Source organism: Trachurus japonicus, chromosome 7 (genome assembly GCF_045865225.1).
Source record: "Trachurus japonicus isolate A0001 chromosome 7, Traja_1.0".
In the NCBI taxonomy this organism is placed as follows: Eukaryota; Metazoa; Chordata; class Actinopteri; order Carangiformes; family Carangidae; genus Trachurus; species Trachurus japonicus.
This window is the reverse complement of record NC_140913.1, coordinates 29676690-29702715: the sequence shown is the minus strand read 5'-3', so window position 1 is coordinate 29702715 and position 26026 is coordinate 29676690. Positions and strand designations below refer to the sequence as shown.

The window sequence follows — 26026 nt, the reverse complement described above, 5'->3', positions numbered from 1 at the left end:
GTGGAAAGCAGCCAGCTGAGGTGGTTCAGACATCTGGTGAGGGAGGTCACGGAGGCAGACCGTAGTTGGACAGATTAAGGCCCAGTCCAATTTTTCCTCCCTTAACACTAGCACATGGTTTCGAGTGGCCTCCAAAGGGAGATACCCCTTGCCAATGAAGTGGGAAGTGTTTAAATGTATGATGTACGAACGGACAAAATTAAGCTTTAAGTCTGCAGACGAGGTAACATGAAGGAGAGGCTAGGCTAATGAACGTAGCCGCCTAGGCTGCGGCGTTGATTAGTTTGGATGTCAAAAGCTTTGATAGGCATGGCTTTCCATGGCTTCAATCTACAAAACATATTTACAACATAGATAATAACATCTACAAGAAATCTAAATGCTTTTTCTGTTTTTTCCAGTTCCAGCGGTTGTGTTAGCGGTTATGTGGGCTTTGATGATCTTTCTCCATTTGATGAACCAATGAAGAAAAAAATGCAGAAAACAAAAGACGCCTTTGCTGCTTTTCCTCTTGCACCACGTTCAAAGTTTGCACCTGACCTCCCTCCAATTTAAGGGGTGGTTTTAAGGCAATTTTAAAGGGATAGTTCACCCAAAATTGAAATTTCCCATTATCTACTCACCCTCATGTCGACTAAGGGCTGGGAGAAGTTTCAGAGTCCTCCGTGGCTTCTCTGAGTTACAGGGGGTCTCGGCGTAGCAGTGCATGTCCATATGACGGTTGCAAATGGATACCAACTGTCTTCGTAACAAAAAGACACACCAAAAAACATCCAAATACCTCCATGCTCGTATGTAATGTCCGTCTTGTATTGAAGCCCCGAAATGCGAAATTGACCCGAAAAAAGTCTATATTTCAAGCTTCCGCTACAAAACAAACTTGAAATATAGACTTATTTAATTTTTTTGGGGACAATTTCGCATTTCGGGGCTTCAATACAAGACGGACATTACATACGAGCAGCATGGAGGTATTTGGATGTTTTTTGGTGTGTCTTTTTGTTACGAAGACAGTTGGTATCCATTTGCAACCGTTATATTGACATGCACCGCTACGCCGAGACCCCCTGTAACTCAGAGAAGCCACGGAGGACTCTGAAACTTCTCCCAGCCCTTAGTCGACATGAGGGTGAGTAGATAATGGGTGAAATTTCAATTTTGGGTGAACTATCCCTTTGAGGAATCGGGACACAAGAACGCGCAAAACCAAGTGCTCGGGCCAAAATCGAGTGGAGGTGGTTAAAATGGAAAAGGGCCTATATCTCCAACCTGGCCTGGTAACGCCTCAGCATCCCCGCAGTCAGAGCCGTCTGATGTCTGATGTCTGCTGCCCCCGCGACTCGATCGCAGATAAGCAGTTGAAGATGGATGAGTGGATCCTGCGTCTCACACATCACATAGATCAAAACCCAACGTCTGCGAAACACCAGGCTGTCAGTTTGCAAATTGAACAAGAATTTATGTCTAATTTAAGAGTCGTCAATACACTTCTGCTATGACATTAACATCTGGTGCCAGATGTGATGGTGTTTATTCGACTGTCTGAGGCTGATGTCTTCTCAGTGATGAATAATCAAAACACTGAATGCAGTTTGTAAATCTCAGTGGAAAACAAAGCAGAAACCTTTGAGTTTCTAGTTCAGGCTTTGAGACGCCTGGTTACATGTTTTTAACTTCCTCTGGTGAACCGAGCTTTGTTCAGAGCGAATCTCATTTTAAAAACCTATTTATATTCTCAAAGGCTTTTTTTTTCTGTTTTCATTGCTTTGGTTTGTTCTTATTCTCTGACCATTTTTCTTGGCTCATTTGGTTGGCTCATTTAAATATTTATTCAGATACCAAGGTTTAAAAAAAAAAAAGCAATTCTCCTTCAAAAAAAAAAAAAAAGATGTTCCTCTTGGTATTCATGTGAGAAAAAATCTTTTCTCTGGAATAATCAACAGCAGCGGGGACGACAAATCAGATCACAACACCGCGGAGACTCTCTTCTCTGCAACCTGACAACACATCCCTGCTTTAAGCTCCCCAGCGATGACCCATATAAGTCAGTCAGTGTCGCGCAGAGGCGGCGTTCAAAATGATGCCCTTGCTTGGGAAATTCTCTTTGAAGGAACACGTTGAGGGCTCACAGAGCAGCCAGATTGGGGGAAAATGAGCCGATACTGTCACTCTGCCAATTCTTTTTTTGTCTCAGCTGTGGGATGTGGAACAGTGGGACTCTACAGCTTCTCTCTTTCTCTTTCTCTTTCTCTTTCTCTTCCTCTCTCCATCTGCAACCACCTTCCTTAATGTTGGCCGATCTGCTCGTCCAGGTATCTGCACTGCAAAAACTCAAAATCTTTCCAACTACTGTATATTTGTCTTATTTTTTGTCAAAATGTCTCATTTCTAGTCAATACTAATCTCTTTCCACTTAAAATAAGGCTCATCACCTAAAAAATTAACTTGTTTTTAGATCATTTTCACTTGTTTCAAACAAATTTTCACTTGAAATAAGTAGAAAAATCTGCCAGTGAAAGCAAGTTTTTTGTGCTCTTGTAATAAGGAAGAAAAACTTGCTCCACTATCAGATTTTTCTACTTATTTCAAGTGAAAACATGCTTGAAAGAAGTAAAAAGTGTCTAAAAACAAGCTACTTTTTAATGTGATGAGTCTTATTTTAAGTATAATGAGATTTGTTTTGACTAGAAATGACATTTTGACTACAAATAAGACAAATATTCGAAGATATTTGAGATTTTGCAGTGTGTGGGTATGTGAGTCTAATCAATACTGAAACCCCCGTCCTCTTCTATGTGTTGTGTTGTGTTGTGTATGTGGTTACTCACCAGGGAGCTGTTGTCCAGCAGAGACGTGGTGATGTTGTTGTTGAGGCTAAAGGACAGGACGTGTCCCTCTCTGGTGCGGAGAGCCACTTCGTTTTCTGGCGGGTTCAAAAACAAACAAGGTCGACTCGTGTGTTATTGTTATATTGTTAAAGTGACGACTTGGATCCACAGAGGCAGAGGAGAGGGGATATTTACTACTGTGTGTGTGTGTGTCTCCTGCACAACACAGTGGCTCAGTCTCAGGTGAGGTCATTAAAGGAGTCGTTTAAAGGTCAGAACCAAGTATCGACCTCTGAAGGTGAAAAATGAAGCCAACACGAAAAGTGAACTTTTTTAAACAGAGGTCGGCTCCAACAGTGAGTCAATCCCCATAGACTCCCATGTTATTGCAACACAATGTAACTATTTTACCTCATATGCAGTGTTGGGCAAGTTACTCTAAAAAAACTAGGTTACTAGTTACTTTTCCTCCAAAAGTAACTGAGTTACTTACTACATTATAAAACTGACTAATTACCAGGAAAAGTAACTTTTTTTTGTCTGTTTTATTTTACATATTAGAAAAACAATAGTGTTCCATAGTAATTACAGACGTAAATTCATACCACAGAACAGATACTGATAGGACTCAATTTGCAACTTGCAACAGTGCTTTAAAAGGGAATTACACCTTGCAACTGTAGGGGGAGCCAGAGAACAAAATTGTTTTTTTAAATAACTAAATTAAAGGATAATTACCGTTTTTTACAATCTGGACTTTATTTCTAGCATAAAATACGATCATTTACTCATCCAGATAACTTTGTTGTCATTACAAGTTGTTCTGACGAAATTAGCTCGAGCTGCGTATATCTGTATAATGCGAGTAGCCTACATGGGGCAGCAGAATGCAGCCTCTAAATAACACATTATCTGCCGCGAAACTCATTCATTTCACCAATATTTTGTTATGATACGCTAGTGCTATTCCCCTCTGACTCCGGGGTTAGCTGTTTTTAGCGCAACTAGCCAGAGCTTTAGTGAGTCCAGGTTGTGGAGAGGAAGCCTGTGGAAGCTGAACTTCGTCCAGCTGCTCATTTTGTTCTGACAAGTCAGAAACACGCAGAAATGGACCATAGCATTAGCGGTAGCAACAAGCCGCGCTGTGGTTGGAGATGACATCATCCAGGTCAGAGGTCAGTAGGTCAACCTACAGACCCCGGATGCTGATAACAGCTAACCCCGGACTCAGAGCTAGCCTATCATAACAAAATATTGGTGAAATGAACGAGTTTCGCAGCAGATGTGTTATTTAGAGGCTGCATTGCGTGCCCCGTGCTCTCGCATTATACGGATACGCGGCTCTCGGTTGGATCTAATTTAATCGGAACGACTTGTAATGACACCAAAGTTATCTGGGTGAGTAAATGATCGTATTTTATGCTAGAAATAAGGTCCAGAATGTAAAAAACGGTAATCATCCGTTAACACGTTTACAGTCCGGTCTCTGCATCTCTACTACTTTCATCCCTCATGACATGAAACATTGATGTGTTTATTTTACAGTGTGCTCCTCACCGTTCAGCCACGCCACGCTGGGGTCGTGAACTTTGAAGTCGTCGCTCTCCAGGTCCTCCATGGTGAGATGGGAGCGGAGTAACAAGTGAGACTCGTCTTTTGAGGGCAGAGAGAGATTTAGTTGAGTTCATCACAGAGTCTTTCACTGTTTACACACAAGAAGAGCCTGAGTACATTTATAGCCTGGCCTATATTTCTGCTCCACTCTTGGATTTGCATTCCCAATGTCATTGTTAATGTGTTTGTAGCATTTGCAACATTTGTTAAAAAAGAAAAGAAAAGATCCTTCCCCCATTTTAGGCTTGTTTAAGCAAAATAAAACTCAGACATTTTGTGCAGCACTCTTTCTTCCTGATGCACGGTTAGATATTTAGTTTTAATCCTGGACGCAGGGGGAAACGTCCACTGACAACAAACTAAACCTGCCAGCACATCTAAATCTCACTAATGAACTCATTACATCTTGTTTGTCTACTTTTGAAAAAAAAAAAGAAAGTATAAAAACATCTATTTGCTGTATTTTTGGGAGGGGTTAGCTATTATAATCTCTTAGAGACTATTTCGTGGTTGCCTGGCAACTGCTCGGAGGCAGGAAATAAGTGGCTGAGAGTTTAACGCTCCATAAAATGAGGAAACTTTTAAACTGCAGTTAATGTACAAATAAACAAACAATAAATTAAGTGTTATAAAGTGTATACAGACTCAGAGGCAGGTTGGAGCTAAGCTAACTGTTCCTATCTGTTTACAGCCATTTGTGCTAAGCTAAGCTAAGCTACAGCTACACCAACAGCTGCAGCAGCTATAATGGATATTTTCTTTCTAAATCTCAGCTCGGTAAAGTAAATAAAGAGACTTCACAGAAAGTCAAATTATCCCCTCAACTCTCCACTTCACAATCATTCTTCGCTTTGATGCTTTTACTTCCCTCCAGCTCTTCACCTTCTTTATATTTTTTCCTCCCTCCCTCTCTCTCTGTTTCTCTCTATTTCCACTCACCAGGCGTGAGGAGGATGACGGAGAGGATGACCAGAGACATAACAGCCAGGATCACCACCATGGCAATCCCTATGCCCTTCCAGTTCCGCGGGGGGCCGTCTGTACTCCCCAGGTCCTGATATTGAAGGAAACACACACACAAACACAAACACAAACACAAACACACACACACACACACACACAAACACAGTGATGAATGTGTGCACAGCCGAGGAGGAGGACATTAGTGCTGCTTCATTTCCACAGTCTCACAGACATTCCTCCCTGACAGGCATATCACTGAGCCCCCCACGGGAGAGAGGATCCAGACCAGTTTTTTTTCCCTCCTCAGAATCACTGCGACTTTTGCTGAATTACAACCAATTTTCCATATGAGAACTGCATAAAATTGTTGCATATGAGAGATGAGACTTTAATTGAGGCGGAGGCAATCTTGGCCCACACCATAATTTTTCTCTGCCGTCGTCTCATTTCACACGCCGCATGAGTGATGGGGGGCCAAGTTGTCACGACATGTGTGGTGCCTGAAACTACAGTTTGGCTTTTTTTATTTTTTGGGGGGGTGGATCCGGATTTATTCATCCAGCAGCTCTGGATGAAGTCGTTAACAAGGTGTTATATTAAAAAAAAAAAAGGGAGAAGAGGGGACTGTATCATACAATGTTATAGTTGAAGCTGCAGCTTCATGTTTCAGCTTTTTATTATTATTATTATTATTATTATTATAGCCAAGACAAGACAAGACAAAACAGGATAAGCATATCCGAAATACCAAAAAGTAAAAGTGACAAAGAAAAATTTAAAACAGAAAAGTCTAGTTAAAAACAGGAGCAGTTGGAGGTAAAATAAACTGTAGTTATGGATTTAAATTGTCCTAATGATAGTGATAGTAAGTGTGGTAAGTTTCAGATGGTTTTGCAGAGTGTTCAGGTTGCAGGTGCACAGGAAGAAAAGATGGACTTTCCAAATTCAGTGTTAAAGGGGAACTATGCATTTGTTTTCAACAACTCCAGCGAGAAAGCAAACAATAGAACTGTACATAATTTATCATATATGATGTTACAATTTGTAAGATATGACATTGGCTACAGTGGTGCCGTGACCCGGATGCCCTGGGTGGAGTGAGTTCAGCGGGGGTGAGTGTAACGGATGTGCACTCACTCACCCATAAAGGACGTGCTAACCCATTTGCCAAGCTGTTGTCAACCTCTTGGCGAAACGGTTAGCATCGTCGCCTGCCATGGAGACCAGGGTTCGAACCCCACCTAGGGCAGGCTGTGAGAAACACAACGCAGAGGGCCAGTTATGACATCGGCTACACAGCGTCTGTTGTCTGTCTGACGTCTGCCCGATTTCACGTGAATGCAACATCAAGAATACGTTCCGATATGCAACCGCACCGATAGATCCTACACATTATACCTTTAAGTCATTTATTTAATCATCACAATTACTCCAAAGCTGTTTAATTACGGTAAAAATGTAGCATAGTTCAGGTTAAAAATCCTGCAGCATGGTTCCTCTTCAACAGCTCAACAGCGTATTCAGCTCAGGTCCTTGTCAGGGCTGATGATGAACGACGCCGGCGTTCGTATCCGTCACAATTAAACACGACTGCGTGCTGCCTGTTCCCATGATGCACTCCTGCTCCCCCTTATTATGAGTGGGCTGCCACTGCCGCTGCCACATGCCCGCTGGAGTGTGAGAGTTCAATCATAGAGAGGCCGTAAAACTCAGCCTTCATTATCGCTGCCCGTCCCTTTGGCTTCAACGCCCTCGATCTCGCAGCCTTGTTGGACCTAATCACCTTCCTCCAGGCCAGGCCAGGCCAGGCCGCGGATGTGGATGTGGGAGTGGGAGTGGGAGGTGGTGTGTGAGTAGAGAGGGGCAGCCGGTGGAGGGAGGAAGGACATCTCTGTGGTTCACTGGACAACAGATTGCTGCTCCTGTACTCTCCCCGGGTGACACCAGCTGTCCCCGAATCTGTGCTGTCGTACACACTCGCCTGAACAAACCGTCTCCCACTGAGCACTTCCTCTCTAAAAACACACACACATATGTCCATACAGCAGTAGGCTACACAAACACACACAGAGGAGACTACTAGGCCTATACCTGACTGACTTGTCTTAAAGCCTACGGCGGCGCTTGGTTTATTAAAGACTTACATAACCGGAGTCAAAACATCTTAAAAAACCCATTTCAGAAAAGTGAAAACGGAGGATTAAAGGTCAGCTCAGTCGAAACCAGAACCACTGGGATCTCTCCACTCACTCCGCAGCTCCATGTTGTTTTCTTTATTCTTCTACTTAAATCCTTGATTCACATTTTAATCAGAGAAGTTCTCACCTCTTATGGGGAAGATGAATGAATGTTAGACATACAAGGTCTGCTTTATACCTCCACCACCACCGGTTGCCAGTGCAGGAACTCCTGCCAAGGTCTCATCTTTAATAGATCGTCTTGGCTGCAGTATCATCATAACATGTTCAAATTATAACCACTACCACTTGCACCTGCAGGGGACAACTTTTAAAGTGATGTTAGAAGTCTCCAGAGCAGAGCAGAGCTGAGCCGGGTGATTGATGTCCAACTCTATGGCCTTTCTACCGCTCAGTTTTATCTCCCTCTCAGCACCCAATCTCTCCGCCAACCAGTGTAATCCTTCCATCAGATAAAGAAACCTACAGTAGTCTATGAATCTTTGATAGAATCCAGTCAATACTGCATCACACTGCACCCTCAGCACTTTCTGTTTGACTGAACAGGTACAATTTTTTTTGAAATACAGAGAATTTCGAATTGGATTTCATCACATATATAGCTACACCCACCTTGGGTATACGGCCGTGTATAGATATATATAAATATATAAAGAACTACTACTACTATCCATGAATTGCTATGGCTCCGTGCATCCTGGTTACATTATCATAAAGCAGATTAGAAAGAATTAAATAGTGCTTCCCAGGATCTCATATAAGTTGAAAGACACATTTCAAATTAAATTCCTGTGCTTGACTGATTTCCTCCGCACACTATTTCATTTCCAAGTCCACCCTCTAATTACAGCGTGCAACACGAGGGCTGCTGAACATCCTCGTAATGGAAACAGCTCATTCCCCCCTGAGCCCAGACATTAAGACCGCACTTCCAATTAAGGTTGCACCGTCCGTCGTCAAGTCAAGTCAAGTCGGACCGCAAGAATCACCACATTTGTGCGAATCGAGGAGTTTTGTCACACTTGCAAATGAGGTACAGATGCACGGAGGCAGCAGCAAGCAAGCAAGCAAACTCCCAAGGGGTATAAACAAACACTGCTGGTTCTCAATGCACCAGGGGGACTTGAATGCAGCAGCAGCAGCAGCAGCAGCACACAGGTGTGATGGACCGGTGCCGTATTATCTCACACTGGTGGACTGGACAAGCAAATCTCTGTATCTTCATCTCAAACCAGGTTTTTCTGCTGACCCAGCGGAAAACGGAGCATGTTCTCCATCCCGCCTGCCCCCCATGGTCCCACAGGAGCTGGGTGGAGGAGTAGCCTATAGGAGGAGGTGCCAGTCAAACACTAAATGCTTCAATGCAATGAATGCAAATCAAGGGTCTCTGTGTGTTTATGGATAACCCTCTTGAAGGAATCCCCTTGAGAGGATTTCTTTCTTTCTGTCTTTCTTTTTGCCAAACCAGGCAGAACTGCATGAGAGAAAGAAAGGAGAGCATTTACATTTTCCGGCAGAGCTCTGGGAAGTTTCACTACACTACAACCAAAAAAATAAAAAAAAAGGAAATCGATAAGTCGTAAGTCGCAGAGAGGGAAATGATTAATAATAGTGAAAATACAGCTGTTATGGAGACTTTTAGATAAACACCCTCTATTGAGTTCCCTTTAGGTGAGACACCTGCATGTGCACAGTCAAGTCCGACTCTGACCTCTCTCTTCTCTCTCTCTCTCTACCGCGTCAGCTTCAAAAACACTCACTCTCAATCTGCACACACACTATATAAACTAACAGGCTGCAGCAGCACAAGCACACACACAAAAAATCAAACAAAACAAGTCCAACTGTATCGATTTGAGTTTGCACAGTAAAGAAAAGCAAAGCCACACCAAACACAATTTACTCAATCTACACACACACAGCTACTGTACTGTTTTGCTACAGAGTCGAAGGCGGTGCTAAGAATTCATAAATTAGGCTCAGGAGACCTCCTTAACTCCATCTTCTGTGTCTTTGAGGTGCGGAGAATCCCACAATAAATCACATGCGGCAGAATGAGGGGAACCACTGACTGCATGCTGCTTTGGGGATCCTGGTTCTGAATTTGCATCTCTCTATCCCCCCTCCTCCTCCTCCCTCCTTTAACATCATGCACTGATGTTTATTACATGCATGACATTGGCAAAGGCATCAATGAAATAACCACCACCATAAAAAAGGTGGAGATCTATTGGCAGACACACGCAGCGCTCAATATATAGCCTATATGCTCCCGATTCTAATGATTTGACCGTAATTGCTCACAAGGGAAAGGAAAGCTGTGTATTAGTAAGTAACCCACGTATATATTACCTTGTCAATATCTCTCACTGCTTCATTTAAAATGAAAGCCGTCATTAGAGCACGGGCTGCTGTAACTTGAGCATGGGTGGAGAGGAGATGGTAACCAAGCAGCTGGTAGTAATGAGATACTAGAGCTTCATATTGATTCATATCTCGGGCCCATCTTTCATCACATCCAGAGGAATTTATGTGCCTTGAACACACTGCAGCACTGATTCTCCCTTTTGAGCGTCTTATCTGTGAAAAGCAGTAGGTGGTGGTGTGTACAACACCATATGGGACTAACTGGGCAGCTTTTTTTTTCTCTCTCTTTGCCCTCGAGCCCATTGCCAGACAATGCAGCACAAGCCACAGTGGAGTGAAAGAGCTGCTGCCACTTCTTTAGCCTCTACTGCTGCTGCTGCTGCTGCTGCTGCTGCCTTCACTGCCCTCTTTCCTTTTCACGCTCTCTCCATCACGCACAAGAAAATGTAGCTACTTTACAAAAAAAGCGTCCCATACTAGATAGAGAGAGAGAGAGAGAGAGAGAGCCTTCCCTCAGAGTCCTCCCTCTCTCCCTCCTCCTGCTGCTGCTGCTGCCTCAGGAAACAAGCAGCATCCATAAAACACACGTGGTGGTGGTGGTGGAGCTGTGGGTGACATGTTGTATAGAGTTAGAGTGATATATGATACAGAATACATCACTTTCCCCCCTATAGCTCAGACTCCCCCCTGGTCTGAAATATGCTGCATCAGCAAATTTATATGCTTTCTAATATTTGAATTCACTGTGTCATATTGCCACATTATCAGTGCTGAGGATGAAAATTAAAAAACAAAACAATGGCGCCTTAGAAGAAACCAATTACACTTTTTTTTTTAAATTTTCTTCCTTAATGCCAGGGATTAGCCGAGCCAGGACTAAAGCATTATGTTTCTGTGACCATGAAAATTGTGATATTGCTTTTATACTTAGTTGCACCTGAAGCACAGTGCACACTTAGAAAACCACATTATTCCCTCCATCAATGCATCTTCCCCACCAAACAGACAAAATAGAGAGACACTCAACTCAACAACCTGTGAATCCAGTTAAAGCCACAACCTTTGAATGAATAATCTGCCTCATTAATTGTTTTTCTGGGTGTAAAGCGTATTGATTTGGAGGCAGTGACGTGAGATGTTGCGACATTTGCAGGTAATGGATCGTCTATATACGAGCCCCCGGCTGCAGCCCCTGATGTGTGTGTGTGTGGTCCCCTTGACTGTTGAGGAGACAATAATGCTGCAGGGAGATTGTTATTACACAGATAAGTTTCACTGTGGTTTCATCACATTTACCAACTGAAGGTTAGTGTGTCACTTAGCGTCAGACATCACTGTGTAAGTCGTGTTACAGGCCCGAGCTCATCGACGACATAATTCAACTAATAACTCAACTCTGCTCGGCCTGTGGCCCCCCTCCGACACTTCCCCTCCAGCTGAGAAGTATAATGATCGCCATGATTGAAGCTCCTCTCCAAGAACAGTGGCAGTTTGATGAGATCTTTTAATTAGTCGACTTGGCACTGTCTCTTTACATCGTTTCACTGCCCAGTAGATAAACACAATCACTACACCAACATTTGTGCAACAATGGTGCAGGAGAAAAGTTCTTCAACGCTGCGTATGAATTATTACTAATGCAAATATATCTAGGGGAAATATTTGATTAAATAATCATGAATAATTAGATGAGAACTCTGAATAAATCAGGCATTAATACCATTAATGATGCCACAACATGCATCTCCATGTAATATCTGAAACTGTGCACTTACACAGAAAAAAAACAGGTGACATGTCTTTTAACTGAACCAGAAAATAACACTGTAACTTCAATCAGTGTTGTATAGGCTATATTCATGGTGTTGGTGTTGGTGGTGAATGATAATGTAGAGAGGATTGACTGTGTGCCTCTGTCATTATGGCTGCTGATTGTAATAGTGTGTGCATCAAACAGAAGATGTTGGTTCATACAGTCTTTGTTCATTGCCAATACACCTACACAACAGCAGAGGGATAATCAATCATCCAGTGCAGCCTGATGTTGAGTGTGAGTGAGCCCCCCTTTTCTTTTTGTCAGAGTGCAGGACAACAGGACATGAGTGAGTCTGCAGGGACAAATTATTACATCTGATTAGGTCTTGGACAAAAAAAAAGAGAGAGATGCAGACATTGTGCAATAAAAGTGTGGATGGGACAGAAAAGCGATTAGAGTAAGAAAGAAAGAGAGAGGGAGACGTCGAGTTACTACAGCAGGCTGCACCGCAGTGCACGGACCCGGGGTGTCCACCAGATTGATATTGACGAGAAAGTCTGAATGGGCGAAATGGCTCAAACACGCTGATCGATAATCATCGCATTGTGGGCATAACATGATGAGGAACCCCCCTCCTCCTCCTCCTCCTCCTTCCAACTCCCCCTCATGCTGCACAACACAGCACCCAAACCTTACACACAGAGACTGGATCTGATAAAATAAAATAAAAAAAAACAAGTAGGGATGAAACAATTTAAGGAAAAAACAAAACAAAACAACAATAACTAACAGAAACAACAACAAACAGGCGCACGTACCAGCTCCGTGGTCATGTTTTGTTGAGTTGTGGCGATCATGGTTGGTTTGGTTTAGATCCGCAACAAGCTCCGCTGCTGCTGCTGCTGCTGCTGCCGCCTGTGAAGCCTGGGAAGCCGCCGAGCAGCTGCACTGTTGCACCGTCGTCTGTCTGCGGAGCCTTTTTCTGCTGCTCTGCTTCTTCTTGCAAGTTTGTTCTCTTCCCCCCCACCCCTCTGGGCTGGTACTCTCTCTCTCTCCTCTCTCTCTCTTTCTCCCTCTCTTCTTGAGCTTGAAGGACTCGTTCACTCATTCGTCCATTTCCACTCTGTCTGTTTATAGGCTATCGATTTGGCTCAGAAATTAATCATGACACGGTGTTGGATCATGTAGACTCGAGAGGACTTGAGCTGCTTCAGCAGTCCCACCACCACCAGCACCACCACCACACACAGCCAACAACATGCAGTGATTACATGTGAGCTACATAACACAGGGAGAGATTAACTGCCATTTTTTATGCATAAAACATTTACATGTTGCTGCTATGATTGATTGATTGATTGATTGATTGATTGATTGATTGATTGATTGGTTCAATTACATTACCATGTTACAATACTTACAAATGCATTATCTAGATGTGAAACAATATGATACTATTCAGGAATAATGAATATTTTAGTGCTTTTTCAGGTCTATTGAGGGGGGGGGGCAGCTTCTGCTCACCTGACTCTGTGCAGCTTCTTCATTAAATCCAAACAGTCTGACACAGCGACGCACTGCTCCTTTAGACTCTAAAGTCTCTGTAGCTCATCAGCCCGGAACTCTTCCAGAGCAGCTACAGCGCAGCGTTGTGACCTCAACCATGGTTGATGAGAGCAGAAATGTTGTTGTAGGTCTGTGCATATTCTCATTTGTCCAGGTCATAGTATTTCAAAGGAGGTTAAATCGAAAGCAACTGGACTTATACTGAGTCTCCACACCAGTTAGTTGGACCAGTCCCAGCCTGGTCAGATGCTACATGAACTGATGAAGCCTCTTGGATGAGAGGTGAAACGTCTTCCTAGACAAATAACTAAGTCCAGTTGAACCTCCTTTGAAAAAAAAAAAAAAAGTTGTTGGCGGGCTCGTGAATTTTTTTTTTGACACGAGTCAAAACGAGCGTAAAATCGCGTATCTCGCGTTCGGTCGCGCGTCACAACTCGAGCGAAAAAAAAGCGTTCCTCGTGTTTGGTGGGAAGCCCCTTGTGGGTCTTCCCACCAAACATGAAAGAGACGAAGACGCGATGGTCCCGTCGCCCAAAAGAAATCGAGTGTATTGCGTCGCAAAAAAAAAAAGTTGCGTCTACCGCGTCTCGCGCCTAATCGCGTCTTTGCGTTACGGCCTTTTACACCGCGGACGTAACGAATAAACGGTTACGGTGTGAATGAACGGTGGTTGATGCACCTGACCCCCAGTTATTGACAGTTTAAACTCCTGAGGCACAGAAGCAAATGAAGAAAAAAAAAACACAGTTGTTTGGCAATATATGTGAATGCCCTTTGTCTTTGGGGTTTTTACTGTTGGTAAGACAAAGAAATTATTTTATTTTACTTGTCCTATTTATCAACAGCTAATTATCAATAATCAACAACTACAAAAGCAAAACATGCAGACATAACATGTAAAGTGGATTAGGTGGTTTACAGCCAGAACAAATGTGTGACTTGTATACTGAAATGTTGAGGTCGTTATTTTTCCACCTACACGCCCCCAAAATACAAGAATAAGCCCATTCATTCATTAGCGCTGGTTTTATTTTGAAGGTTGTAACAGGAAGTGTAACGTTTTCTTCTCCTTGATTCGACTGTTTTGGTTCGCTATTCGTTTGCTTTTTTGGTTATTATTCAACTTACAATGTGTTACTTTTAAAATACATTCAATATTCACTTTTCTACTTGCTGTGTCTGTCTGTTCCATGGATGTATTATGGTCTGTTCGCACGAAGGTCCAAGGTTAGGTTGTTGTTTTCTATTTTATTTTGAAAGTACCGGAAGTAGCTTCCGTCGGTGCTCGTCACTCATTGGCTGAAGGCGAAATTTGAAATACAACGCGGTTCAGTGAAGCTGCGGTTGCGGAAGGATGTGGTTTACGGTAAAACAAGCGGCGCACTAAACAAAACAACAAAAAAAGAAGAGAAAACGGAGAGAGATTTCAGATAAACACCGAGGAGAGGATTTTACACCGTAACGTCTCCACAGCCCGGGGTAACGGTAGGTAACATTTAGCAGCTAATGTTGTTTAACATCGGCGACGAAACAAACATTAACGGCCAACGTCTGACCGGACGTAACGTTAACCGCCGGGTTCTTCCTTTTTTTTTTTTAACGGTTTAATTAAATAAACACACAGACCGTAAAGTAACATGTTTGAAAATAAGAAAAACAACAATGGTAAATGAGGAATAGATAATAAACTTGTGTGTATTACACGACTATGGGATGTTTTGATGCCGTTACGTTGTAGGATAACATGTCTGAAAATCAGCTACTTACCAGCTTATTGTGTATTTAACGTTATTTATTAAGTTCTAGACACCATAATGCAGTGAAAAGTTTGTATTTATCAAGTGACATCATATATAAAAAGCAGTTAATAACAGAGAAACACCAAAATAAAACCAGTACTTGCAGTGATCAGCCTTTTAAAAACAGCACTAGTGTTAAAATACCTGTTATTAAAACCACTTTGTTGAATGAGCAAAACATCTTGTTGGACAACCTGCTACAGTTTTTTTCTGTATATTTAATCTGCCCCAGTGTTTTCTGTAAATTCATGTAATCCCAGACTGACTCATGATGCTGGATCAGGGCTCTGTGGGGGTCTGACCATCTGCTGCAGGACTTCCCCTCCTTTTTATCTTCCTGTCTCTGGTTGTAGTTGTTTAAACTGTGTGTTTGGGGATGTTTTCAAGCTGCTAGATGAATATTCAAATGATAATGTTGATGGTTTAAAATGAACTATAAGACAATAAATGCCTGAAAAATTTGTATTATCTTCATCTCATGAATTAAATGTATTTAAATTTCAATGCATGTCTTTCAAGGGTCTTGGGTCAAAGAGCATCATGGATACTGCTGTGCTGAACCTCCAGAGCTTACATGATAAGCTGAGGACACAAGTTGACCTCCTCAATGAGAACGTTGAACCCAGTGAGTACTTTATGGATTTTATCTTTACTACACATTATTTCACGCCGATCCTACAGATCCCGACACAGACAGCAGCAGCCACATTAATGTACACTTCTCTTCCCCCCAGACTTCATTCAGATGGTACACAACTTTGATGACTGCCGTCGCAAATGGCTGCGGGCAGAGCTGGATCTAGGATCCTGCAAAGAGGTTCTCACGAAAACAGAGACGGAGAGAGGAGCCCTGGAGGTCAAACTGAAACACGCTCGCAACCAAGTGGACGTGGAGATCCGACGCAGGCAAAAGGCCGAGGCCGACTGCGAGAAGTTGGTATGTTGTCGGGTCGTATTTCTGTCTCTGTTTGCTCATAATGTTCAGCTTTGAAGAAGTTTTTTAATATGTGCATTACTTTTTATTTAATCCAGGACCGTCAAATTCAGTTGATCCGGGAGCTTCTGATCACCGAAGGATCCAACAGCATCCAGCTGAGTGCAGAGCAGCGCTCGGCTCTGGCCTTCCTCAACACAAACTGTCAGGCAGCAGCCAATCTGAACACCAGCCGCAGGTAAGACACTCACAATCTATCAGAAATTAAATCAAACAGAACTAAAGAGGTTTAGTGTGAAATAAACACTGGCTCAAGCAGCAGAAGTAGAAGAATTTCTCACAAGTCATTGTCAGTACAGCACTTCACTAATGTTTAATGTTAGATGTAACTTGTGTTTTAATCTGAAATTTACAGCTGCAATTGTGTTTATTTATTCATGGTGCCTACTTATTGTATTATTCAGTATATTTTATTCTATTCGAAAGCCTGACCAGGGACAAAGACTGCAAATTAGCTGAAGCTAGATGTCTTACATGCATCACATTTTCCCATTTTCTGTGGCAATGTTGTATTGTCCCTGTTAAATAAACATTAAACTGAATAAATAAAATTACAGGATGTTTATAGTTCCTACAACATATTGTTCCTGTTTCTGGCCATGAAGGGCTTCTAGAGTTGTTGTTTTTAAATCTACCATATTGGTTGTGTGTCCGCTAGTTTAGCTGTTTTTTTTTTTTTTGGAGCCATATGGCAAAATAGCAGCAACAACAACCCTGATGGCGGTTCACCCCTGTGGGAGGGTTTCATTTGCATGTGGGAACATCTGACACCTGAGATTGGATGCAGTACAGCTCTGTATTCACAAGCTAACTTTAAACTCAGAGTAGTCGTTCTCCCCATCTGTTATCATTCATCTCCATCTATTTATCACTTGAATGCACTGACTGTACCAACACTCTCAAATCACCCTGAGCCTTCGACTGCATTTAAATTGGATCTTTGAAAGAATGGTATTACAAATAAAACTGTCTGCAAAGGGGCAAATGTGTCGGGAGTTGGTAATGAAACTCCTGAAAGAGGGAAAACGCTGCTGACTGACTTTCCATCTCTTCTGTTCCCTCTGATAGACTGATGACGATAGATGAGTCCGCCTCTATCTTGTCAGACATCAGCTACGACAAAACAGACGACTCTCTTGTAAGTAATTCACTTGTCAGCGTCTTCTGGAGTTAAAGCAGCATGAGAGTGCAATGATTTGACTCCTGAAATCTGATTATGACGCTCTGCTTGTTCTGTGACAGGACTGGGACTCTTCCACTGTGAGGACGGTGCGACTGAAGAAACGAGAAAAAAGGGTACGTTTTCAACTACATGTGCTCTTAACCTCTATTAAACTCATAGACTGTAAAGAGAATGGACGTAGCGTCCGTGATGTCACCCATTGGTTTTGGGGAGTCGTTTTTGTGACTCAAATATGGCGGCCTGAACAGCGCCATGGATTAAACTCTATTCTCTATTAAACTTTTTTTTTTGAAGGCTGGTTTTATGTCGACTGGAGGTTTAATTTTCATGTCTGCAATTCTTATTCCAGCGCTCCTCCAGAAATCATGTGGATGGTCCTCCAGTTGCCTCCAAAAAGTCTCGGTCAACAGGCAGAACTTCAGAGATGGTGGGGCTTTTGTTTCAGTCTTTATCTCATCTTCATCATTTTTTAATCACTGAAGTATGTGTCCTTAAATCTGTGTTGGCTTTTAAAGCTACTTTCATGCTCTTTTTTAGATTGCCCCCTGGGGGAAATAAAGTGTTTTTGAATTGAATTGAATATGTGATAAAACCATCTGAAATGTGTGAGCTATTCCATCATGTGTGCCAAATAAAAGCAGCTTTGCAACCAGTTCTTAAAATACACATTCAGACTTGGACATAGTTAAGTTATATGTTGGTGTTTTGACAGCTTTTTAAGAAATTGTTATTGTTATTATTGTGGCAGGGAAATGAGACCCTGGTGACGAAGACCACAGTGACCGTCCCTGCTAACGGAGGACCCGTTGAGGCCGTCTCTACCATCGAGGCCGTCCCCTACTGGACCCGCAGCAGGAGAAGGACCGGTAAAACATCTATTACCATGGCAGATATATCCTTGGGTACTTTTTCATACAAGACTAATGGTTCCCAGCTCATCATCCATTATCCACTTAATTCTCATCCATCTAATTTAGTTGAGACAGAAGTGAATTAATTGATTTTAGGGCCAAGAGACTCATTTTCTTTGAGCCTGTTGAGGACAGATATATTAAACAAAATTAAAAGTTAAAAGTCACTGATTGAAAACCTTGTCATTGTTCTGCCTGAAATGATATTGTTAATCTTGGATGTAATCTATTATGATGACAATTTTACTTTGAAAGTCAAGGTGATGCACCTTTGGCTTCTTTGAATTGACCAGTTATTGCTCATATTAAGTCCTCATCCACTAAATCAATGCACTTATGTTTTCAAGCCAAAAAGATTCAGTTAACACTCATCTGCATTTGTAAAATCCTCTCTTTATTTCCATTGATATCTGAATGTGCAGCGGCAGAGATTCAACAGTATTTTTTCTGATAACCGCAGGATGTTTATGGTCTGTAACACACAGATATTGATTTCCTATCTCTCCTCGTTCAGCTGCCATGGAGTGGGACTCTGAATCTGTCAAGTCTGTGGACGTCTTCAAGCAGCCTGCCAACCCTGAGGGAGAGATAAGAGCCCAGCCCAGCACTCCACAGAGCAACGGAGGAGTCCGACTTCACGAGTTTGTGTCCAAAACGGTGAGAAAAACACATTTTCTTTATGGATTTAAGAAAAACTCCTCCAATAAAGTCTGATAAAAATCTGTCACTTGAGTTTATCTTATTTGTTCATCATCTGTTTTCAGACTTTTTACATAATGATTTTTTCAGCCAGAGAACATTTATTAGAAACGCTTTGGCATCAGCGCTGCTCGTGCTGTTTGCAGTGCATTTACTCCGGTTCATAAATCAAATAAAATGAAGTGTAATCTGTGGGTTTAGCTGTGGATCTACAATCTCTCCCCGTCTCTTAAGTGCTTTCTAATGTCTTTCACAGGTCATTAAGCCTGAATCCTGCGTTCCCTGCGGGAAGAGGATCAAGTTTGGGAAGATTTCACTCAAGTGCCGCGACTGCCGCGTGGTGTCGCACCCCGAGTGTCGCGAGCGCTGCCCTCTGCCATGCATCCCCAACCTGGGCGCCACGCCGGTCAAAATCGGGGAGGTGTGTGATGATACAGACACAAGTACAAGTTTAGCTTTCTAATTTTTTTTTGTTTTTAGCACAAGTTCTCACAGTTTATCCCATTTCTCGTTGATTGCCAGGGCGTGCTTGCAGACTACGTCCCCGACACGTCCCCCATGATTCCTCCTCTCGTGGTCCACTGTATCAGCGAGATCGAGCAGCGAGGCCTGCACGAGGTGAGCGCCACCGCCGTGTTCCTCTTGTAATAATAACACGATGAAATACGAGACTGTGAAGCGCCACGTTCCAGGAGTGGCTTTTAACGCCTTCCTCTTAAACTGAGACGGAGAGCTGTAACTAAGATTTAACAATCTGTTCCTGGGAGATTAAATTTTGTAATTGAGCTGTGGAAGGACTCCAACTGTGACTCTGCTGCTATCTCTGCTTTCTGTTGTTGTTTTGTTTTTGTTTTGCTTCTGTCCTACTTTCTCACTTTTGTTCTGTGGCATTTTTCTAAGCTGTTCAAGTTCCTTTTTTTTTTTTACTAAGTTTTCTGTTTATTTTTTTTGTTTATCTTCATCACTCTTAACTGTACAATAGTTTTTATTTGATGGAGTTCAGTAATGAGCAGATGAGGCAAATCAGTTGGTCAATTAATAGCATCAGAATAACTATTGATCTTTGGAGGGAAATTCCTCTTCAATAGCAGAAACAAATAAACATATTTGCATATTCACATATATTCAATATTGTCTTTGTTGCATCTCTTTTACTTAAAGGGATATTTCACCCAAAATCGATAATTCACAAATTTTCTACTCACTGTCATGCCAAGGAAGAGTTTGGAGAACTTTCTGAACTCTGTCTGCCGCCATTAAATGAAAATCCGTTGCCAGCCGGAACTCTTAAGTGTTTTGATAACTCCAAAAGTTCTCCAAACCCTTCCTTGGCATGACAGTGAGTAGAAAATTGGTGAATTATCGATTTTAGGTGTAGCATCCCTTTAATATTGGCCCGGGTGAAGGCTTTGCCCTCCCATCACACTTCCTGTCTGTTACCAAAATTACAAGTTTGGTGGATTGTGTAATCACACAGTCTATAAACATCAATACATGCCACTGTGATAATGATAGTGCTCAGCAAATGCCCCACCAAGACAATCGGACTAGTATTGATGGAGTACCACAGTTATTTTAAACGTATCACTTTGGACTGTGGGAAAGTTTAACCTACATTTTTGGAAACACTTTACAGACCAACTACTCCGCAAATTCACTTCCGGGTTAATTGATGGTGAAAACAATCATTAGTTGTAGCCGTAGTTCGGGGGCACGAGTTCACTGCAGAAAATTAAACTTTAAATAATTGATGATTGTGTTACTTCCCTCTCAGGCTGGACTCTACCGTCTGTCCGGTGCCGATCGCACGGTGAAGGATCTGAAGGAGAAATTCCTCCGCAGCAAAACGGTCCCCGTGCTGAGCAAAGTGGACGACATCAACGCCATCACCGGCCTCCTCAAGGACTTCCTGAGGAACCTCAAGGAGCCTCTGCTCACTTTCCGCCTGAACCGTCCCTTCATGGACGCAGCCGGTACGTACGTGTGTGTGTGTGCGCGTGTGCGTGTGCGTGTGCGTGTGCGTGTGCGTGTGCGTGTGCGTGTGTGGGACCGCGGTGTAAGAAAAGCTGCTTGTGTTGGTTGTAGTCTCCGTCGATGGAAGAGCTACACAGCTGAAAGCACCAGCACACAGAATGAAAGAAATCTATAATGGAGCTTGAAATAACAACAGCCTTGTGTAGCTTCTTAATAGACAGCAGGAATGTACCCAGCAGACTCATTAAATGCAGGTTTCTACTTTGTTTTGTTCTGAGTGGTGAAGGAAACTTGAGGCGAGAAGTGGCCTGGAATCAACAAAAACATTGATCTCTCAGTCTCTTTGCATTTTTTAGTATTTGTTTGTAACTCAAGACTCAGATGTATTTTCTTTTCAAGTTGTTATCGAATTCGCTCATTCCCATTTTCTCGGGTCTCTGCTGACAAAATTGTTTTCTTTGTTCGCCTCGCAGAGGTTTCAGATGACGACAACAGCATCGCTCTGATGTACCAAACCATTAGTGACCTGCCGCAGCCCAACAGAGACACGCTGGCTTTCCTGGTCCTTCACCTTCAGAGGTTTGGCCTCTTCTCTCTCTCTCTCTCCTCTAAATAACTCACTGAAAAACCCAAGTGCTCCATGTGATGCATCGTGTCCCCAGTGCAGCTGATGAAAAGCCTTCACGAGGCTTTGATGCCTGGCATCATGTTCCTGCCTGACTCCATCCTTGTAATTGACTTTTTAATTTTGCTGTATCCAGGAAATTTAATTGGGTTAAATCGCTTCAGGCGGAAATAATGTGCTCCGAGTTTTATCAACAGCTCGGCCGTATCTACTCATCAGATTATTTTAGACTGAACAGTTTTTTTTCTTAGAAATTCCTGTGTTACCACGCTGCAGATTGTGACAGTATGGTTTACATGAATGAATCTGACATTCTCCTGCAGAGTTGCTGACAGTCTGGACACTAGGATGGACATCAGTAACCTGGCCCGAGTCTTCGGTCCGACCATCGTGGGTCACGCGGTTCCCAACCCCGACCCCATGACGATCCTGCAGGACACCAAGCGACAACCTAAGGTGAGACGCAGCAACGATTCATTTCTTTAGTTATAATGCGCTCTATTACTACACAGAAAGCTGTGAAGTAATGGGTGCAATTTCAGCCATTGCAGACAGCGTGTTACCGTGGTTACGGCATATGGGGTTTGATATCACACTTGCTGAGCAGCTCTTGGTCAGAAATACAACTATAGAGCCTCAGGTGTGTGTGTTTAAAACTGGTTTTGTTTCTCATGACTTGAGCAGCCGTGATCTAAAATTCATACCGGCCATGATGGGAATACAGAGTTCCCATGCGTCCTGGAAAACCTGAAAATGGTTGACATGAAAATAAGAAAAAAAAAGTCAAATGTCCTTAAAAAACTTGAGTTGTCCTGTAAAATGATTTATCACATTTAATTGTGATATCAGCTACCAGAGCTTTATCTATTTGACTTTTTCAGACCCCACTAAGGATTTCTTTTCCAAAGAAGTGCCCAGCGATAAAACTAGAGACTTTTAGTTGATTTTTCTTTGTTTTTGTTTTTTGGATCAATTTTTTTTTGTCTTCCGGTATCATATTAGCTAGAAATAGCAGAAACAAGCATGACAAAAAACAGAAACCAGAGAAAAGCAAACAAACAAAAGAAACAAAACAAAAATAGAGCAAAGAGATTTAAAAAACCAAACAAACAAACTGAAAAACTACGATTATAAGAATGGCAGCAAAACAAATACACATTCAATCTGTAGAGACTTTGAGTTGATGAATGTTTCCAGTACTGGACTGCGAGCATGAGGCAGCACATCTTTAAATCAGACTTCTGGGGGTGAGAGAGGAATAAACATAGAAACAATCATGTACAAAATAAGTTGACAACTGATTTCTCCAAAGCATGAATGGGACGGGAGATGTATTATTATATGTATTATAACAACATGTCTGTAGAAATGTCCTGGAAAATGATTGTGTGAAAAGAGTGGGAACCCTAGAGTAGTTCACGACACCGCAGTAAAACGTAGTTGGTTCCCAGGCTCAGGAGTTTTTGCTGTCGTTGCTGCTTCTTTGTCCCATCGTGGCCGTGGAAAAAAAACAAAACGACGACTGCCTTGGGTTTATTTTTTCCCCCCACACACACACACACACACACACAGAGGCCTCATCAACGAACAATCCCCCGTCGGCGCTCACCTGTTACAGATATATTGCGTTTCCATCGTCTGCCTCGTCGCAGTAAAAGCCAGCCAATGTTTTGCCGGTGATTGCTTTTAATTTGAACAACCTAGTGTAAAGAGCGGAGCTGAATATCACTGTAACATTATCACTGTTCACTGCCAGTCCCTCGTGTCGGTGCAGGCAATCTGACTCCAGCGCTGCTTGTATAGCTGCTGCTGCTGCTTCTGCTGCTGGAATAAAACTCAAATTTGACTTTCCTCACATCTTAAAGTCAAGATGACCTCTTTATAATTTAATAAAGATTGAGTCATCATGATCACAATTGGCAGCAGAGAGATTTGTGCCATTTTTAAATAGAGACCCCACAGTTACAGACCGCCAAAAAATCTCTTTGCTGTGTAATATTACACTGCAGAAAATCATCACAGGACCGTTCACTTGATTTTTTTTTTGAATAATTCCCCTCTGTCTCGCTCCCGGCGTCTTCATAAAGCTGCGTGTCGCTGCTGGGAGAGAGATGATGCAACACACAGAAACATCCCTAATCTTTATTTCTTTTTTTTTCTTTTTTTCTCTTTCTCTTTCTCTCACTTCTTGACTTAAATCCGTCTCTGCTCAGGTTGTGGAGCGTCTCTTGTCTCTGCCTGTGGATTACTGGGCCCAGTTCGTCATGGCGGAGCTCGGTCACGCTCCCAATCTGGACAATCTGATCATCGAGAACGCAAACTGCTACGCCACGCCCGAGAGAGGTCGGTCACACCACACACACCCACCCAACACACTAAACTCTGTGTGTAGTTGTGTACAAATAGTTGTGTAGCGTGGACCAAGGTTATTATTATAGTTTTAAAAACTTCATTCGTTTTTATTTTTATTTTGTTTTTCAGTTTAGTTTTAGTTCAAGTGATTAAGCAGTTTTATTTTTTATTTTTGAGGAATTGACTAGTTTTTGTTTAGTTTTAGTTTTTCCTGTGAGGTGGATGGATTATCTCGGCAAAGGAGAAGTGCTCACTAAGATTTATGAACAATATTTAAGAGAAATAATTCTTTTGTGTACAGAGAAAACATTTTATATCTCTGAGTTCAAACTTCAGCTCATGAAAAATGGGAGTGTTGCGTTTTATATTTTTGTTCAGTGTCTTTAAATTGAGTTGTGGCCTTTTCTTCCTGCAACTTCAGCATCTCTAAGAAAACTGAAACTAAGCTATAATGTTATCCGCAATTCAGTTTAGTTTGAGTTAGTTTTGCATTGTTCACTGTAGTTTTTTAGTTCTTCAAATTGTCATTTTTATCTTTATTTCAGTTTATTAAATTATGTTTTCCCTGCTAGTCTTAGTAAACTATAACAACCCCGGTGTGGACTTGGGCTCACACTGACTGTGATGTTTGTCCTGCTGCAGCGAGCATGCTGGGACCTCTGACCACTCCGGAGCACCAGCTCAATAAAACGCCGTCCTCCAGCTCCTTGTCTCAGCGCATGAAGTCGTCTCTGACGCCCAGGTAAACACAGCAGCAGCAGCAGCAGCTCCCTCCACTCACTCTGCACGGCTTCCACTCCTCTGTTTCTTTTGCAATCAATGACCTATTGATCAATTTGCTTTAGAACGACTCTTTCTATTCTATAAAAGCTGATTTCTTTGAGCATCTTTCATACGAGTTAATCTACCGTACGGTATTTCATTATGCTGCAATCACACTACTTTATTGACCGTGACTCCTCCAGTGTCATTAAATGTCATGTTTCACTCCTTGTTGCAGATTTGGGAGCAAGAGCAAATCTGCAGTCGGATTCTCTCGTCAAGGAGGAAAATTCTTTGCTTCTCCGCTCCTCAAATAATCCAAAGCTCCATATAACAACCTTCATCCATACCGCAATAACATAAGACATAACATAAGGTACTGCTATTACAGCAGCTGTAAAGCACCTACACCGTAGTCTTCTTCTGTGTACTTATACTCATTAATATTTCACAATCATAAGAGTGGTATTTTGATTTTATGTGTTTGTAAAAGGATTGTTTTACTTTTCTTTTCTTTTTTATAACCAACCAGTAGGTTTTTTCTTATCTATGCACACCTTGTGGCTTTTATAGAAGATGCTTCTGCTAAATATTTAACAACGTTCTCGCCTCCCGTCATAACACACGAGAACATGCTGTATAACTTCTTTAGTGTGCTCACAAGTGAAAATACGTACTGTACTGTCGTGTGCACAGTTGTGTTGTTGTGGTGTGCTTCTAAAAATGTAATCATTTCTTTTGACAAGTTTTTCAACTCATGTGTCACTCAGAGGTTGAAGAGCTCGTCGTTCGTAGGCATTTCATTTCATTTTTAGGTCGTGATTTGAATGTAATTGTCGCTTTTTCTTTTTTTTAGTTTCAATGTTATGCATTTTGTTTCTGTTTGGTTTTAGACTCACGAACCCTGTCCTGTCCTGTTTTCATTTATTAACTACTTAGCAGAATTTACAGCACCTCAGTGGGGAGACCTTGATCTTCCTCTGTAAGCTTTAATGAGTGTGATACTGTTGATTGTTATCAGGAGGACAAAAAATGAAAGTCTTGAAGGACAGTTTATCGTGCACTGCCAGCGATCAACCAGGAACACCGTTGACTGGTCAACGTCTCCTGCTGCGATCTCTCAGATCTTGTTTCTGCTCCGTCAATGTTTAAAGCTCTTTGTCATGTTTGTACAATGGGAGACAAAAAGGTAATTACTTATTAAGATTAGCCAGTTGAGTTACTGCGGCATTATTTGATAAACTATTGGTGCAGATTTTGTGCACGGACGCACACTTTGAAATTCATGTCATTTATAAAAATACATTTCTAACATTCGCATTAACGTCTCCTGTCTTCTCTGTGAAATCCTCAGGGACTGAAAACATCCCGAATGTGAGGAAGACAGTGGTTCCTACGTGGCTCTGTCTGTTTTGATCTCAGTATTGTGACTTGT

General features: G+C 42.2%; 2 protein-coding genes across 2 annotated transcripts in view; one reads left to right on the top strand and one right to left on the bottom strand.

The window, feature by feature from the left end:
• Nucleotides 1-12741, bottom strand: part of LOC146985027 (inactive dipeptidyl peptidase 10) — a 36653-nt gene extending 23912 nt beyond the window's left edge. The window contains exons 1-4 of the mRNA XM_085782770.1: nt 12545-12741; nt 5382-5496; nt 4386-4481; nt 2829-2923 (exon numbers count right to left, since the gene is read on the bottom strand). Coding sequence (XP_085638896.1) covers nt 2829-2923; nt 4386-4481; nt 5382-5496; nt 12545-12583 — 345 coding nt within the window. The 5' untranslated portion in view covers nt 12584-12741. The remainder of the gene's footprint in view (nt 1-2828; nt 2924-4385; nt 4482-5381; nt 5497-12544) is intronic.
• A 1882-nt stretch (nt 12742-14623) lies between these two features.
• On the top strand, nt 14624-25911 carry racgap1 (Rac GTPase activating protein 1). Its single transcript, XM_085782754.1, has 17 exons — nt 14624-14777; nt 15611-15716; nt 15826-16028; nt 16124-16263; nt 17154-17223; nt 17328-17381; nt 17618-17695; nt 18017-18134; nt 18694-18836; nt 19135-19299; nt 19401-19496; nt 20653-20851; nt 21326-21431; nt 21801-21933; nt 23691-23820; nt 24472-24571; nt 24830-25911. The coding sequence occupies exons 2-17, from the start codon at nt 15632-15634 to the stop codon at nt 24906-24908; spliced, it is 1899 nt and encodes a 632-aa protein (XP_085638880.1). The 5' UTR covers nt 14624-14777; nt 15611-15631; the 3' UTR covers nt 24909-25911.
• Nucleotides 25912-26026: the final 115 nt, after the last annotated feature.